Raw genomic sequence first — 17,868 nt, 5'->3', positions numbered from 1 at the left:
AAAATGACCCTGTGCTGTCTTTGATAAGTTCTCCCTTTTGGCTTGCATAATGGACCGGGTAATTTGACCTAAAAGCACTGAAGTCATTTGGAGAACACTCGAGATGATCTTATTATGTTTATAAAGTAGAAGTTCCTTGATGGGTATAACTGGGTGGTTGGATGAATTCATCAACATGTAACTCAATATCATCGAAACTGTGATTGTCATGATATATATATATATACATACATTCACTCTCATACTTTGTGAAAAGTGTTTAAGAATTGAGATAATACTCCTGAACTTGATGGAAATATCCATCACTGATATCCTGTCAACTCAAACCAATTGCCTTACTAAAGCAAATGTAAACCGTCTGAACCGCTTATTCCCAGCATGTTTCAGATGAAATTATTTTTCTAAACATAATGGTATGGTTCAGTTCGATGATAAGGAGTACAGTTGAGTATTCAATTTACTCTCCTTTTTTTGCTTTAATGGAAATTAATACGTGTACACATTTTTAATTAAAACAAAATCATAAACATGACTGACGATTAGACAATGTGAGAGGATTATAGGCCTAAATGGCCATAATGTCAAATTTTGGATTGACCGCGTTTCTTACCTTCAGTGGCGTAATGAGCCAAAATTGTTGAGGAGGCTAGATATGGCGTATTGCATAAAGTTAATAAAAAGTTAAAAGCGAGCAAGCAAAATTGAAATTTTTATTACCAAAATACGTTTTGACACTATAATTAGTTTTGACATAAAATTCTGAAAATAATATTATTTACCTTTCTCTCTTTTCAATTCTTTCCTTTTCTCTCTTTTTTCTTGGTCGTGAAAAAGCACCCCCCCCCCCCTTTGCCTCCCATCTGTACGACGGTGAGACCCGTCCGCTAGCCATGCTTAACCCCATCAATGAAAAATCTCTTTCCGGTCAACTCTGTCCTGAGCTAGTACTCTTTCATTGATTTTGTCAATTTCTAGAAATATACCTTCATAAAGAATATGGCACACCCCTTCCCTGTGTACCTCTCTGAAGATGACACGCACATTCTGTCTGTCTACCACTTTTCTCTCTTTACCTCCCTCACGCTCTCATTTGTACGTGATCATATTTGGTCATCACCGATTCATTTGTTTGCCCTCGTACATTTTGAAAACCCCTTCTGGAATCTACTTACGTCACGCCGTCAAAGGCAAATGATCACTGAATTATGATTTCCGACAAAGGACATGTAGTTCTCCTAAAGCCTAGACGGACAATGATAGAAGTTTTTGTAGGTTATCGTCGTTATGTGATCAGAAGAAAATATTGAGTGTTTACTAAAACATATCACATTTTTTCCCTCTCATTTATTTCTCTCTCCTTGCAGTGCAGATTGTACGGGTTACAGCTTCTCTGATCTGAGCTCCTAACTCCACATATGATAAACTCTTTAAAAAAATATGACAATGATGACGTTTGTTACGTAGGACTGCTGCCGATGATATTAAACTCAATGCACAGAAATAGAAGCTGCAATCACCACTTCTGTAGACTCCATCATGAATCTTTACTCTGTTCCGATTGCACTTAACGATCTCAAAGGCTACCATGTGTTATAGAATGTTACTGAAAGTTTTCTTCTAGGATACCATGGTATTCGTGCCGTCGCAACGTAATGATGATTTCGAGGAGATTAGCCTGTACTTTCATATCTAAGGAAGATTGCCGATTAATCTAACAAAGCATGCAACTGACGAACTAGAAACAACCGACATTGAGAGTGCATCGAAGGGGTTCCAAGCAGGAGCTCCTGAGTAGACAAGCAAGCAGTATCATAAGTTCTTGCATCATTTCTTTTCCCGTTATTGAGGTCCAGGAGTAGAGGACTTCATGGAGCCGAATAAAAGTTCCAGGAGCTCGCGGAGTAGCAGTGAGAAGCACATCGTTTCATTCTTTACACGTTGCACTGTTCTAGTCTTCTCTGCCGTATGGATCTTTGTAAGTGTACCAATACTATGCGTGGTGTTGGTCATAGTAGTGATAGCCTGGATTGTACATCGACTGAGTTCATGCTGCTCGAGCATCTTCAGGAGCTGTCCAGAGTTTCTTACCACAACAGAACTCTTCTGGTTCTTTAATAGTAAACCATCCTCATCCATTTTGCAGTGCCTTATTAAACTTGATAGTTATGCCACAGTCAATTCAGTGCGTGACGTCATATCCAATCGAATGTCAAATCCTGACATGCCGAGTTCACTCTCCTTCCTTAGGCTTCGCAAACGGTTGGTGAGGACTTGCATATCTTTTGCTTGGTACCTGGACAGCGATTTCACCTTGGAAAATCATGTGACTGAACTTGCAGGAAAATTTAAGTCTGAAGCGGACGTGGAAACGCACCTCTCGCTCATGGCTGATAAGGATTTAGAACCAGAAAGGCCATTGTGGAATATCCAAGTGCTTCAATGTGGTTGGGAAAACAGGACCTATCTTCTAGTTCGCGTACATCCATGTTTTGCAAATGGGAATGCCTTTATTGACCTCCTGTGCCAACCTGAAACAAAGAATGTCCATTCGGTAACTCAGTATGATGAACAGAAGTCCTCCCACCCATTAATGAGCGCCATCAGTGCTGTACTCTTCGGACCATTGCTCATAGCCTACTTCAAATTATCACCCCGAAGTAACTCACCCAAAGTCTTTCCAGCAATGAGCCAAAGCAGTAAATATTCAGTTGGATGGTCTCGTCCAATAAACTGCCAAAAGGTCCTTGAAAGCAAAGCCGTGGCAAATTGTCACATTTCTGATTTTGTATTGTGTGCTGCTGCAGGTTCAATGCGTTCCATCTTGCCTTGTGACCCTACGCAACAAGGTTCCGATACCTTCATGGCAAATGTCCTGTATAGCTTCCAAAGATGTAGTGACACATGCGTCATCAACTGTACACCAGAAGTGCCTTTGGATACACAGTTCGCCACAATCCCTGTGCAGTTGCCTTTGCACAAGGAAGGAATCATCCCCAGGCTGTGGGACACCATACGAACCACCAGAACCTTAAACCAATATTGCGCAAAGGCCATCTCATGTGGTGTCCTACAGACCCTCACACTCCTTATTCCGTCCAAGTACTCTTCCCTTTGGCTCTCGAATACACTTTGCAAAGGCCAGTGCCTCATCAGTTATTTCCAGGCATCCAAGACTGGCCTCTCTATGGCTGGAGTCACAGTATCCAGCATTGTTCAGTGGTTCCCACCAGGAAGGAATTCTTTCATGAGCTTTTCTGTGCAGACCTACAATAATGAACTTCGTGTCGGGGTAGTTGTCGACAAATGCCTGTATGCCAAGGCCAATACAATGGCAGAACGATTTGCAATAGAGGTATGTTTCAACTGAATCCATCTGAATTCAACAGTACTTGCAGAATTTAGCTTGAATATTGTTTATAAGTTATCAAGTAACTAAAATGTTAGATGTTGAAAACAGGAATTTAAATCTGCTCTTTGATAATTCAATTTCAAATATTTTCTTGACACAATTAGCCTTTTGTAATCATAATTTCATAAGGTGCTGAAAAGGTTTGTTGAAAAGGATACAAATATTCAATTACGTTTTGTCATGCAAAAAACTTTTATTTCTTCCTACAATGGTGGAGCATCTAAAATTAGATATCAAGAGCCACAACAAACAAGTACTAGTATATGGATTTTTTTTAGAAGTTTTTGTTCAATTTCAGATGGAGACTCATTCTCATAAAGTACCGTCATCACACTCATCAAGGATGCAAATTAATATGAAATTCCATTGTTTTATTTAAATCATACTCGTAACGATATTTTATATCATGAATTTTGTTGCATTTCAGATTGAAACACTTATCTCCTTTCTGGCTCACCGCCGGGTCCTCCGGAAACATCGGCGTAAGAAGAGTGATGACTTTGAAGACATTGATGAATTTGTGAGTATTATTAAGAATCTGTTTGCGTGGATACAAATCTCCTCAAAAAGGGATGATATTCACAATTTCAGTATAATATATTTATATCTTAGTATGAGAAGAGTGATGGCTTTGAAGACATTGATTAATTTGTGAGTATTCTTAAAAATCTGTTTGCGTGGTTTCAAATCCCCTTAAAAGGGATGATATTCACAATCTTAGTAAGCCCTGAAATCTAAAAAGAGAAATGCAATGGTCACGATGGACAGTATAATCATGAGAAGTGGAACTATCTCTTAAATCCTTTTTTGAAAGACTCTTGAAATCGCACTAGATTTCTATTTTTAAGTCAAGCATAAGTTCATGGGTAAATTGGAAACTAGCATTAAGAAAACACCTAATTCGTTAGATGAGAAGCGTGATGCGCTTCTAGTGGTAGATGATGGCATATCTTGAAACGAATACAATGTAGTCAGTAATTTCCACTGACTTTTGTCGTATGGCAAAAGGGCCTTAACTATTTTTTTGTCATTCTGAGATAATCGCGTTTAGAGTTTTGGCTTTGTGTTAAGAAGCATTTTTTAAATAATAATTACTTCGTTTTTGGAGGTCAATTTCGATATACATGTTCAGTTATACCATTTTGCATGATATTGTATTTCAATTTTAGAAAAATATTGAGAAATGTTCATGCTATGAGCAAAACAACGTGGTAAGGGCCTTTTGGCATATTCGTTGAGTGACGCGTATTTATGCCTTTGTAGCACACGATGAAAGGATTTGAATGAATTACAAGCTCTCCCATTAATATTGCAAATCTCCTTGCTTGGGTTGACATCAAAGTTTTTTTTTTCTATTTATGAAGGAAGATTCAATGCTAAAAGATAACATATTTATTTAAAAATCACAAGACAATTCAAGTAAATTAATGCTTGGTACATGGATTTTGAAAGCACAATTCGAAAATTATGGCAAAGATAAAAAAAAATTAGAGGAAGTTTGCTGATAAGCAAGATTTCTGATCGTCAGTAATTTCTCATTTTCTGCAACTTGACCCAAGCCTTTTTTTTTGTACCCCTGACAAGAAGGAACAAATTTTGTCTCGCCTACAAAGCAGAGCGAGACTATTTTTAGGCGCCGCTTTTCCGACGGCGGCGGCGACGTCTTCAACATTGAAATCTTAACCAAGGTTAGGTTTTTGAATGTCATCATAACTTAGAAAGTACATAGACCTAGTTCATTAAACTTGAAAATAAGGGTAATCAAGTATTACTAAATATCCTGCCTGAATTTCAGGTCACATGACTAAGGTCAAAGGTCATTTAGGGTCAATGAATTTAGACCATGTAGGGGGAATCAATATCGAAATCTTACCGAAGGTTAAGTTTTTGAAATGTTGTCATAACTTCGAAATTATATTGACCTAGTTCATAGAAATTAGGAATAAGGGTAATAGTGTATTACTGAAGATCCTGTCTGAGTTTCAGGGCACATGATTAAGGTCAAATGTCACTTAGGTTCAATGACTTTGGCCATGTTGGGGTTATTTGAGGAATTGTCATCAAAACTTTAAAACTTTATGGATCTAGTTCATGAAACCTGGACATAAGAGCAACAATGTATCCCTTAATATCATGTGCAAGTTTCAGGTCACATGACAGGGGTCAAAGGTCACTTAGGGACAATGAACTTTGGCCATGTTGGGGTATTTGAGGAATTTTCATAACTTTAAAGTTTTATGGATCTAGTTCATGAAACTTAGACAGAAGAGCAATCTAGTATCCTTGAACATCCTCTTTAAGTTTCAGGTCACATGATCAAGGTCGGAGGTCATTTAGGGTCAATAAACTTTCATAATGTTGGGGGTATTTTGGAACTGTCATCATAACTTTAAAAGTTTATGAATCTAGTTCATAAGAGCAGCAATGTATCCCTGAATACCCTATACGCGTTTCGGAACATGGCCGAAATCAAAGGTAATTTAAAGGTCAATGAACCCTAGCCGTGTTGGGAGTGGATTGGCATCTTATAAAGTTTATGGATCTAGCTCATGAAACATCGTCATAAGGGCAATCAAGTATGAATGATTGTTTTGTGCATGTCTTAGGTCACATGATCATAGTCAAAGGTCATTTTGGGTCAATGGACATAATTTGTTATCATGTTAGTGTTTTCTTCTGTGAATAATTATTCATTAGCTATTTTCAAAGGCAGCACTGCTGCTATATCAAATTGCGTAATGCAGGTTCTCGCCTGCATTACGCACTTGTTTTAAATGGCATTTGAATGATTAGACTTCGTTGACATCAAAATATAGACGTCATAATTAAAACAAATTTTGATAAACTTTTTAAAACTGATACACACTGTATAGTTTGCTAGAATTTCATTAAATTACAAAACCAGTCATCCTTTCATGAAATGTCAGGGAAACATTTAGACGCAGTACTTTTTACTTGACCGGATTGTGTTCTTATCAACTACACATTTCATCATTTTGCACGTGAACGTGTCACGGTAATCATAGTAATACCCTAAAGGGCCGTCTGCACCAGCCCGAGTTTTCAAATTAGCACGCTATTTATGATCCGGCAAACTATCCCGATCTGAACAATCTCGAGATTATTTGTAATGGAGACACAATTATCGCGCTTAAGTTCATACGATTAATCTCGAGATTGCAACCCCAAGTCAACTTGGGGATTACTTGCAAAGTAGTGCGCTATTTTACGAATAATCCCGCTAATTCGCAGGTGCAGACGCACTCGGAAATATTTATTCACGGCGTCAGACAATACTGCATCGATACCTCGTTCGAGCAGGAATCACTCTTCTTGCCATGGTGAAGACTGAGTTTCTTGAATCTCGAGATTAATCGCGAAGAGGGCCGATCGGGATAAAATCTCGAGATTGAGCAAACTCGGGCTGGTGCATCACCGCTTAAAGTAATGCCGAAATTACAACGTTGACATAAAACATCCTCTAATCTGCGTCCCCTTCTTGTTCTTTACCCATCTCTTTAGGATGACTACCTTGACCAAGAGACTGACCAAGAATCCTTCAACGACGAGATCTGTCGACCATGCTGGTCTAAACGAAACTCGGACACTGTCGAAGATGTGAGTGAACAGCCGCAAACAAGTCAAGAAAACTCTCTCGAGATCATCAACCTCGATCAAGAATATTCACCGGAGGTCGCTGACGGCGGCGCTGGCGGCAGTCTGGATCAGTTCTTTACTAGGACACACCAGACGGCGGAGGACGGTGATGACATAACGGCACGCCAGGACATTGTAACCATTCATGGGTTGGAAGAAGGTGTTCCGGGATCGGTCATAGCCGTAGAGGAAGTGCAAGACGAAGATAATTTCTCAGATCTTGGTGATCGGCGATTATCAAGTACACCTCGACGCGAGACCATTATTACCTCAGTGGCTGTCAACGTATTTGATCCAGCGCAATCGTTTGACTTTTCGCCCTGCGTTGAGCGACGGCCAAGCGCTACTCTAGACATCTGACAGAAGACGTCCGCAAGAAATCAACCAGTCCTTCATAATGGATTGAAGATCACTGATTTCTATGGATCTATAGGATCTAGATATCCTTGAAGGGAACATCCTTACTCATTGAACTCTCCCAAGATCAGAGGAAAATGATATGTAATTGCCAAGGAGCTTTAAAAAGAGATGGAGTCAAGTCAAAGAAATTCTATTTGAACAATGTTCGATGCTGCAGTATACGTCAGCCACATAGGGCCTACATACACTGGATCTTCCTTTCAAGACATAAATACAAATAAATTTACCGACTAACTTCAAAATGAATGATTATTGATAGATTCTACTTTTAGCTGCCAAAGGTCTGACAATATATGACCGGCCACCTCAAAAACCAGCGATGAGTCGCTATCATTTATTTACGTTGACAGAATACTTTGGTAATGACGGGTATTGATAAAAAAATTCTATTGCAAGGTCATGATTTTGAGATAAGGATGATTTATCAAATGAGGATCCACATCACTGTTCACTATCTTCTAAATCATACACGACACATATATTTTTTTATTAATTTCATTTATTGGTTTCTGCAACACTTTTTCATAAACACATTAACAAAGAAAATACAATAATAATATACATATAACTGACAAGCAAAACATAGAAAAATGTGACCGGCCATCAAAACAAATAAATAAATCACCCAAAATGAATTTGGACATTTTCGCTTAGCTTGAAAGAGCACACTCTAAGCTTTGAATTAATATATGCATAACGTGTTAAAAATGATTAATACCCCGCACGGCCACATCAGTACTTCCTTGAATGGAATAAGGAGAAAACAAGATTTTAAGTTCGAGGTTCACTCAAGCACGAGATGTGCAATCTCGGGGAAACATCCAAGCAGTCTGCAAAAAACTGGTGCAGAGAAACTCGTGTATCTATTTTTTTTATCAAGTTTACACCTTTTAAAAATTTGAAAGTATTACGAAGAATTATTCCATATTTCAATTCCATAATATTATTTCGGTTATTTACAGAGAACCTTCCCTGGCAACTTATTGTTGTTTTGGTGGCTGATGACATTATAAGATATCCAAAGTCTTTATTTCCATAGACAATTGCTCCTTTGTTGTTGTTTTTTCCATGACGCTCGTGACATCAGATATCAATAGTGCAGATCAGAATTATTTGTCAAAGCATCATTTGTATAAAGGGGTAGTTCATTCAATTTGTTTTCATATGTCCAAGCATCTTGTATCGACTAATTAAGCTCGAGAGACTAATTATTTTTCTGATTTTGTTACAGACCACGAAGTATGACTCTCAGAGTATATGTGTTTTTTTGTTTTTTTTTTGTTCTTATAAATGTGAAAATACTATATGAACAAGTTACTTGATATTTAATGACTACTTTTGGCATCAAAGAAAGATGATTCTAGATAGACTCACTTCAGCGTGTCAACGACTCCCACATTTTTATATAGGCTACATAATCGCATGTACACAAAAATACGAGCTTTATACCTCGGTCACATTTGCTCAACGGCGGCCGCACGGCAAGTCGGAAACAGCCGTTTTATTCATTTTTATATGAATCACCTATGTAGCGTGTACACAAAATGTTAAAACGGCTGTTTTCGACTCGCCCTAGAGCCGCCGTAGAGCAAATGTGACCAAGGTATTAGCATTATGTTTTTTTTTTTAAAAAAAGGTTATAGCACAATATGAAAATTGAAGTGCAAACATCACAATACTTTTATTCATTTCTTTTTTATCTTTATTTTTTTATTAGTGATTGGCATGTATTCATTTCTTTCCAGTTCTAATAAGTGCACAATATAACATTTTAGTCTGCTGTTTTTTAATGATGTTCTTAGATATGTTTCATTATGTAACAAGAATATGGTATTTGTTTGGGCAAATAGCATTCCACCTTATACGAGCGATAATTAAAATATCATGCATTCAAATTTAGAATATAAGAAGAGAAAATAGCCATCTGCCCTTCCAGTTCAGAAGTTTACAGTTTATTAAGATAACGTGGAGAAGAAAAATCTGAAACATTATTCTAAACAATAAAAGAAAAACCTTCGAGCAAGCTTAAATTCGGATGCAGCCAGAAGAAACCAGCAATCGTAAAATGCAAACCTACTGCAATTAACGCAGCCATGAAAAAGAAGCAAGGATTGGTTTAGGTTGTATTCCCGCATTCTAAGGAATATTGCTCTTTTGTGTATCTTGAATGTTACGGTACAGTTTAGTGAATATTAGCATTGACTTCGCCATAAAAAATGGTTTACTGTGAATGCTGATGACCAGGGGGTGTTTCACAAAGATTTAAGTTTGACTTAAGAGTCACTCTTAAATGCCTCATTGCTTGTGGTATAAAATGCATGAACGCATTGCTCAGATCATGTGAAGAGGACGTGCACTGAGCCCCGGGGGGCCGGGGGCACTCGACCAAAAAAGTGATAGGGGCGAGACAAAAAACAGGGGCCTTGGAGCGGGCTTATTGTAAAAAGGGGAGTCCTTGGAACAGGTTTCGGAACAACAAATGTTTGTGAAAACGGGGGTCCTTGAAACTGATCGCCAGCGTGCGAGTACGTGCGTATGCACCCCTATGGAACGGGCATGCGTGCATTATGCAGCTAGCGCGGCCCCAACAGGGTGCGCTCGCGCAGAGAAGATGGTCGGACAGTGCTCGGCGGCCGCTTTTCGCCAAAATTGCAGCAGATCAATCCGACTGGAACGGCGTAACGAAAAATATGCCAAGCTCTTCTTTTTTTTCTCGATAAGAACAAAATTCTATGCCTTGGAGCGGCTTTCTTCTTTTTTTCTCATTAAGACAAAAATACTATGCCTTGGAACGGAAATTTGGGTGTAAAAATGGGGGTCCCCTCCGCGGAACATACCCACTATGCATTGTATACAGAGTGCCCCCCCCCCCGCATTTAGCTTACGTATTGATCAATAAGATTGCACGTTGTATATCTTGTACGTGTCGGTAGTTTAAGTGCGACCTAATTAAGTCATATACTCAAATCTTTGTGAAACACCCCCGGTTAATTTCTACCATCTTAACATGAAAGGAATACAAAACAATGTTTGAACATCACCGGGGGCGCGTTTCCGTTTTACACCCTGGCGAAGGCATTTTCCGGAAAAGTAGCCAAAAAGCGACCAGTGAAGAGTCTACGTCTACGTTTGTTTACATTCCCGACCTTTCGTTTGAGGACGCGGACGCTTATTTACAACGGTCGTTGACTTTGGAAGGGACTTTTTGGGCCCGTCATCATGGTCGTAAAACTCAGTCCTGCAATGCAAATTGTGTGACATGAGATTTTTTTTTCGTTTCGCATCTGCGACGGAAACATTCAATATGCGTTTCGTGTGCAAAATTCTGGTTGCTACTATGGTAACAGCGATTTATCCGATTGAGGACGACTTTCCAAAGCCACATTTGACTCCTCCTAGAGCTCGAGAGGCCGCCCGGGGGGCCCACTTCCATTGATTAGTGGATACCAGTAGCGACCACCCGTAAAAGGGGACAGAGTGGGCAGGTACGTTACGTATACATGTATAGGCCTATGTAACGTTATAAGGGTGTCAAAACGATGTTTAAAATGCTGAAATAAGGGATATATATTCAATACTTGTAGGGTTTCACAAGCCAAATACTTGTTAAGAGATGCATTTTCATAATCTGGAAAAGAATTGCTTCCCTTGTTTAGCATGTTTAGGGTACTTTTCGAAACCCCATGGTCGTGCCTGGTATCCACTCATCAATGGAAGTGGTCCCCCGGAATTTGAATCTAATCCCCATTTCTGGGGAATGTAAAACATAATGCCCCTCACATCGTGTGCGAGAGGCATATCGTTTGTGTATAAGGAGTAAACAAAAGAAACAAAGAAACAAAAGAAACAAAAGGAAACGAGTTCAAAGGTATCACATAATGATGTGTACATATCAACGCATGCGAAATGTTCGGCTGGAGAGGTTGATCTTATCCATGAAATCAATTGCCAGTGATCCACCAATAATCCACATTAAATGTAATATCGATTCGATGGACTGTAATGATCTATATTTAAGCCTTCATTCAGTAAGTTTTTCCTCACTCAATATGTTCTCGATTTGTTTGAAAAACCACTTTCTTCTCCATGTCATAAATCTATTTTGGGTTCTGCATTTTGAATATCTCCATGCAGCCATCAGTCGTAATATACATGCATGTATGCGGTACGGGTGTCGCGGAAAGGGATTTTGCACACGAAAAGCAGATTTGTAGGGCCTGTAACCCCCCTGTTACACAAAGCTTAGCATTGATCGTAGAGCAGTTTTCTACGTTTGATTCTATTGACTGTAATGCACAATCAATCTTAAAAATCAAGTGTATGATTAAGCGTTAACTTTTGTGTTAGGGGACCCTAATACTAGCGTCCGTGATGATTGCGAAAGGTCCCAATTATCAGCTGGGCGCGCGATCCAAAGTCCGCACCGAAGTTATCCGCAGAATTGCAAATGCAGCTGAGCTTATACTTTCCAAGTTCAATACGAATCCTTGATCATTTGCCTTGCCGATTTGCTGATGTCTGTCTTTCTCTCTATCTGTCTATATATCTATCTCTCAAATTCTATCTCTATTTATCTATGTAACTGCAGTATCTATCTATCTATCTATCTCCCGGGGGGGCCACTTACATTGACGAGTGGATACCATGCGCGACCAAAAAAACACGTAAAAAGGATGTCCTTTTCACGATAGGGCACGTTACGTACGTAACGTGAAAAGGGTGTCAAAAACACAAAAATAATGAAAAAAGGGTATCTATTTCGCTAGGAAAATTACGTGTTTAGGATCGAATTTGCGGGGATGATAAAACAAAATGAAAATGTTTTATAAAGGATGTCCTTTTTGCCCCAACACTACGTGTTTAGAGTCCTATTTGCGCTAGGTGTAGAAGGTGGGGTCGTACTAAACCAAATAAGGTAAAGCCGACAACCAAAGGACCCGTAACAATAAAACATTCCTGTACTTGTTTAGGGGTTCATTTCAGGGAATATTTGCCAAGAGTATCGATTTGTTTCCAATACTTGTTAAGGGTAGGGTTTGACACGCCAATACTTGTTAAGGGGTGCATTTTCAGAATATGGAAATTACGTGTGTAGGGTGCTTTTCGAGACCCCATGGTCGCGCATGGTATCCACTCGTGAATGGAAGTGGCCCCCCCGGGATCTATCTAATAATCTTCTCTGTCTCTCTCATTCTTTATCTAACATCTATCTCAAATTCTCTATTTCTCTCTATCTATATATCTATCTATCTATCTGTTAATTTGTCTATCTTCTCTATCTCTCTCCTTCTCTAGCATCTGTCTGTCTTTTTTCTCTCTTTCTCCGTCCATATTTCTATCTATAACATCTCTCTCGCCCCCCCCCCCTCTCCCTCATATATCGACCTCTCTGTCTATCCCCTCTCTCTATTTATCTATCTATCTATCTAGTATCCATCCATCTCTCCCTCTTTCTCTCTCTCTCTTTCTATCTATCCACCTCTCTCTCTGTCTCTTTCTCTATTTCTATCTATCTATCTGTATTTCTTGTCTCAATATTTATCAGTCTTCTATATCTATCTTTCGGCAGCTTCTAAGTGTATCAATCCCGTATCAATCCATCAAACTTCAATTTGCCTTTCCATTATAAGTATCTGTTTATTTTGATTTTGTCTGTCATTCTATTCATTTAGTTAATAATTTATTTTTAGAAAAAAAAAACTATCATAAACAACGCGACTGCAAAAGCATGTTCGGATTTCACTCCTGACTGCCACATGAAGTGCCGAGGAACTCTGTGCTCTGATCAGTAAATGTGCAAATTGCATGCGGTGGTGGACTCACCTGTGTCGCACGCTGCATGCAACCAGCGACGTGTGTAGACTCTTCACTAGTCGCTTTTTGGCTACTTTTCCGGAAAATGCCTTCGCCAGGGTGTAAAACGGAAACGCGCCACCGGCGCGGGGCACTTCCATTCCCGAGTGGATACCATCACTGATCTCTCCCCTAGGGGAGAGATCAGTGGATACCATGCGAGACCATGGGGTCACGAAAAGCACCCTAGACACGTATTTCCATATTCTGAAAATGCACCCCTTAACAAGTATTGGCGTGTGAAACCCTACCCTTAACAACTATTGGAAACAAAACGATACTCTTGGCAATTATTCCCTGAAATGAACCCCTAAACAAGTACAGGAATGTGGGTCCTTCGATCGTCCGTCGGCTATACCTTATTTTAGTACGACCCCTGCTTCTACACCTCGCGCAAATCTGACTCTAAACCAAAGTTCTAAACACGAAGGGTTGGGGCAAAAAGGACATCCTTTTTTAAAACATTTTGTGTTTTATCATTCCCGCAAATACGACCCTAAACACGTAATTTTCCTAGCGAAATAGATACCTTTTTTTCATTATTTTTGTGTTTTTGACACCCTTATCACGTTACGTACGTAACGTGCCCTATCGTGTTTTTTGGTCGCGCATGGTATCCCCCCCCCCCCCCGGGAACATCAATAAAAGCTGCAGCCTACCATCGTGTGTTTGTTTCGGAACCGACATTGCAATTACTGCAAAATAATTATTTTCATTTATGTCAATCCTTCCTTCTGTTGTAAAGTCTGTTGTGTTTTAGTGATATCTGAGGCAAGCTCACTTTCCAAAAGTCAATTTTCTTCTGTTAAACAGTGACACCCATAAATATAGTAAACCATCACTACAATTACAGCCCCATGTCTTGAATGTGGTGCATTGATATGTTGCTTCATTTATTCTTAATCTCCTACATATTACTTTCTCTCTCTCTCTCTCCTTTGATCCTTCCCTTTTCCCCTTTAATCCTCTCCCTCTCTTCTTTTCTCCCCCCCTCTCTCTATCCCATTCTTTTTGTCACTCACTCCGGCATCCCATATCTCTCTACCACTTCACTTTTTTTTCTGATTTGTCTATTCTGTAATATTGATGTTTCCTCCCTGTTACACTTCACTATTTTGCTGCTGATGTTGTTATTGTTGTTGTTGTTAATGGAATACCAGTTGCATTTTTTTTAATTGAGTTCTTATGATATTGATATTTTTGTTAAAAATAAATAATTTATTACAATAGTTTTCATTCTATTTTGTACTCTTCTAGATATTTTGTACTAAAATAACTCAGAGTCTCAAAAATATATAAGTCTTTATATATAAGTTTTATATGTATATAAATGTATCATTTACATTCAGAATAAATATCACACAAAATTATGTTTTATTGTAAATGTTGTCAATTTGTTATGAATTCACATACTGTAAAACCTCACACCCCCCCCCTTATTTCTTATACACCAAATTTTTTTACACTTTTGGCTTCCCATAATTTTAGCAGAGTTAGACCATGGTCTAAGTTAAACCTGACTTCAAAATGGTTTAAGATGAATTCAAATTCAAATTAGATTGTGTAAAAACAAAAAAAAAGTCAAAAGAATGAGATTAATTGAAACTTGAGAACAATTGGATGAACAATAAAAAAGTTATGCACACCTGAATGTCAAGATTACAAATGATACAGAGATCATCTAATTGACAATGCAGCCAAGATGTCACACGTGAACAACTCTCACCTATGTACACTAACAAATATATCCCCAATCTATTTTTGCTCATTCTACTAAGTTTGTCCATGATATATTTAATGAAAATTCTCTTACATGTGATAACATGAAAAAAGGAACACCGAGGCCCCTTCTCACAAAAAGTTACGATTGATCTGATCAAACTCAAGTATAGGGAAATCCATCAATGTCATACATTCTGTAGGAAATTTGCACAATGTCCTTTGTAAGCAAAAAGAGAAGCATACTGAAATGTCAGGAAAAGTGAATGTATGTACATCATATCTACAAAGTATTTTGAACAAACATGCTTAACTCTATCTAGGCCGGGGTATTTTGGGAGTTCATATGGCCGAGGGCCCCCCCCCCTTTAAGATCTCGGCCGTCGACCGCGCGATCGCGCCGAAAATTGGCACGCGGGTTGCCTAGGACATAATCTACAAGATTGTATAGTAATTAATTTCATGCAAATCGCTATTAAGTGATTATGCTAATTTATGCATACATAGTATGCGAATTCATACTTTTTCCTCTAACTCCCTAAATAACACTCCAAATGTCCAAATTTTTGGTTTAGAAACTCTTTGTGTTGTTCTTAGCAAGTGTACATGAAAAAATGCGATATCAAATCATTTTCTTTTGTATTATATTGTTTTTTGCAATTTCTTAAGTATTTCTTTGTTTTTTTACCTTTTACTTTTCATTGTTTTTTCATTAATTTGTTGGTGAGATACTCGTCTATATCTCATGACTCATATATATATATATGCCTGTGTGCGTGTGTGTATGATAAAGCGCCTTTGGAACATTGATTCAGGATTTTGCCCCCCCCCCATCTGAAAAATGGATCGACGCCCCTGGGCCTAAACATGGGGTAGTGTGAGTGCAGCACTTTGTGACTGAAAGGGAAAATTCACTATGTCGAATACTCATTCATTCATTCATATGTATTTATTCCATTCATATATATTAAAAATAACATTTCCAAAACATTTTGGAATACATAAATAAATAATTTATGAAGTGAGGAGAAGCCTTATTGGTGCTGTCACAATAGAAGAAAATACAACTGAAATACCTAAATCGGTAACATACACAAAGTAACAATAAAGCCTGTAATATAGAAAATGAATTGAGTATTGTAGTTGTCAATCAAATATGATAATAGTCTCCTTTTGAAAATGGAAAGGGAAGGGCTATCTTTTATATAAAAAGGAAGGTTATTCCAAATGATTACAAATGATTCCAACCGATCCAATTGGATTGGATTGGAAATTCAGAGAAATTTAGAAGATGGTGCAGAATATTGAATCATAAACAAGCCATTTTCTAAACAATCCTATCAACTCGGACCCTTTCCCTGTATACCCCAAAAGCTATTCAGCTACCCCTCTCTCTCTATATACATACAAGAACCACAATTTAAATTCATCATATTCCAACTGCAAGAATGTAAATGGGACAAAACGCAGGGAAAGATAACCCAGATACATAATGCATGTAGCAACCAGGCCTTTCAGTGGGCAAGCAGTTTAACATTTTCTTGAAATAAACTCGTTCGCTTTTCTATAGGGAGAGTAATGCAGTTGCTGCAAACAACAATTTTCATGAAAAGTGTTGGAAAGCAAGGTTGATTGTCACAGTCCAATTATGTGACAGATTTTACGTAATGTTAAAACATATATTTTACCCTTTTCCTTTGCATTTTCTATCCTTTCCTGGGTTTTTTTTTTTGTGGGGGGCGGGCATGACAATTTTTAGAAGGTCCAGCCTCCACCTCTGTATGCTAATTGTCACCATATCAGTGTACATCTTTGTCTGGTTCATTCTCATAAATCTAATTATGTGAAAATATTAAATTTATGCTGAAAAACAATGGCAACGTAAATAAGTATATGTGGGACAGTGTATTTTTATTACATCTGGATGCCATTGCAATGCTCATTTTGCTCGTTTCTCAGTAATTACTCATTTGCTACCAAAATTGATTGATTGATTGGTAGTGATTTTTGACCTGATTGCTAAGAAAGCATGAAATGAATGCTTGTAAGCAAGCAACCAGAGGACCGACGGCTTAAGGTCCTCTCCAAAGGTACTGAGGATTAATGCCTTACCAAAGGGCACTAGCGCACCAAGTGGGAATCGAACCCGGGTCACCGGAATACGAATCATTTGGCACTTTGGCACATATTTTTTTATCATACACACATTTTATCGGATTCTGTTCAAACTCATTTAGAGATCATTCACCACAACTAGTATTTACAGTTGAGGCCAAAAGTTTACATACAACCATGGAATTCAGTGAAATCTCTTTACTTCGTCATCATCTGTTAAAATGCAGTCCACCAGGTTGGTGTATCATCGTACTTGCCAAACATCGTAAAAATGTACATGCTGTTGGGATTAAAGTATATTTCAGGTGGAATTTTCATTGAAGAAAGGCAATATTCGCGCTAAATGTATTCTGTTGTTTGTTATTATATTTTTAAACATCATTTCATAGACATATATAAATGTCAAATCTATGATTTATATTACATTTTCTATCATAATATGTCACCGCTGAACAAAAAAGAGTAATCTGAAATGTTTGTGTTTAGAAGTAACTAGCACAAATATGAAATTTTATTGTCAAGATTTCATGTTAAATTTGTCTAAAATACGAAGAATTTGGTGAAAAAATGATACCTAAATATTTTTCAGCTCCTGATGACAAAGCAATGTGATGAAGGGGCATGACATACTCATTTGTTTCATATCAAATTCGTCATGATAGCACAAATATTTCATAAGATACAGTTAATTTAAT

At 38.1% G+C, this 17,868-nt stretch overlaps 1 protein-coding gene across 1 annotated transcript; it reads left to right on the top strand.

Moving 5' to 3' along the window:
* Positions 1-1,368: 1,368 nt before the first annotated feature.
* Positions 1,369-9,047, top strand: LOC121406347. Its single transcript, XM_041597384.1, has 3 exons — positions 1,369-3,352; positions 3,837-3,929; positions 6,932-9,047. Exons 1-3 carry the CDS (start codon positions 1,868-1,870, stop codon positions 7,424-7,426), a joined length of 2,073 nt encoding a protein of 690 aa, XP_041453318.1. The 5' UTR covers positions 1,369-1,867; the 3' UTR covers positions 7,427-9,047.
* The last annotated feature ends 8,821 nt before the right edge of the window (positions 9,048-17,868 follow it).

This window comes from Lytechinus variegatus, chromosome 19 (genome assembly GCF_018143015.1).
Source record: "Lytechinus variegatus isolate NC3 chromosome 19, Lvar_3.0, whole genome shotgun sequence".
Classification (NCBI taxonomy): domain Eukaryota; kingdom Metazoa; phylum Echinodermata; class Echinoidea; order Temnopleuroida; family Toxopneustidae; genus Lytechinus; species Lytechinus variegatus.
The sequence above is the reverse complement of the archived record's forward strand: the minus strand, read 5'-3'. Positions and strand labels throughout refer to the sequence as shown.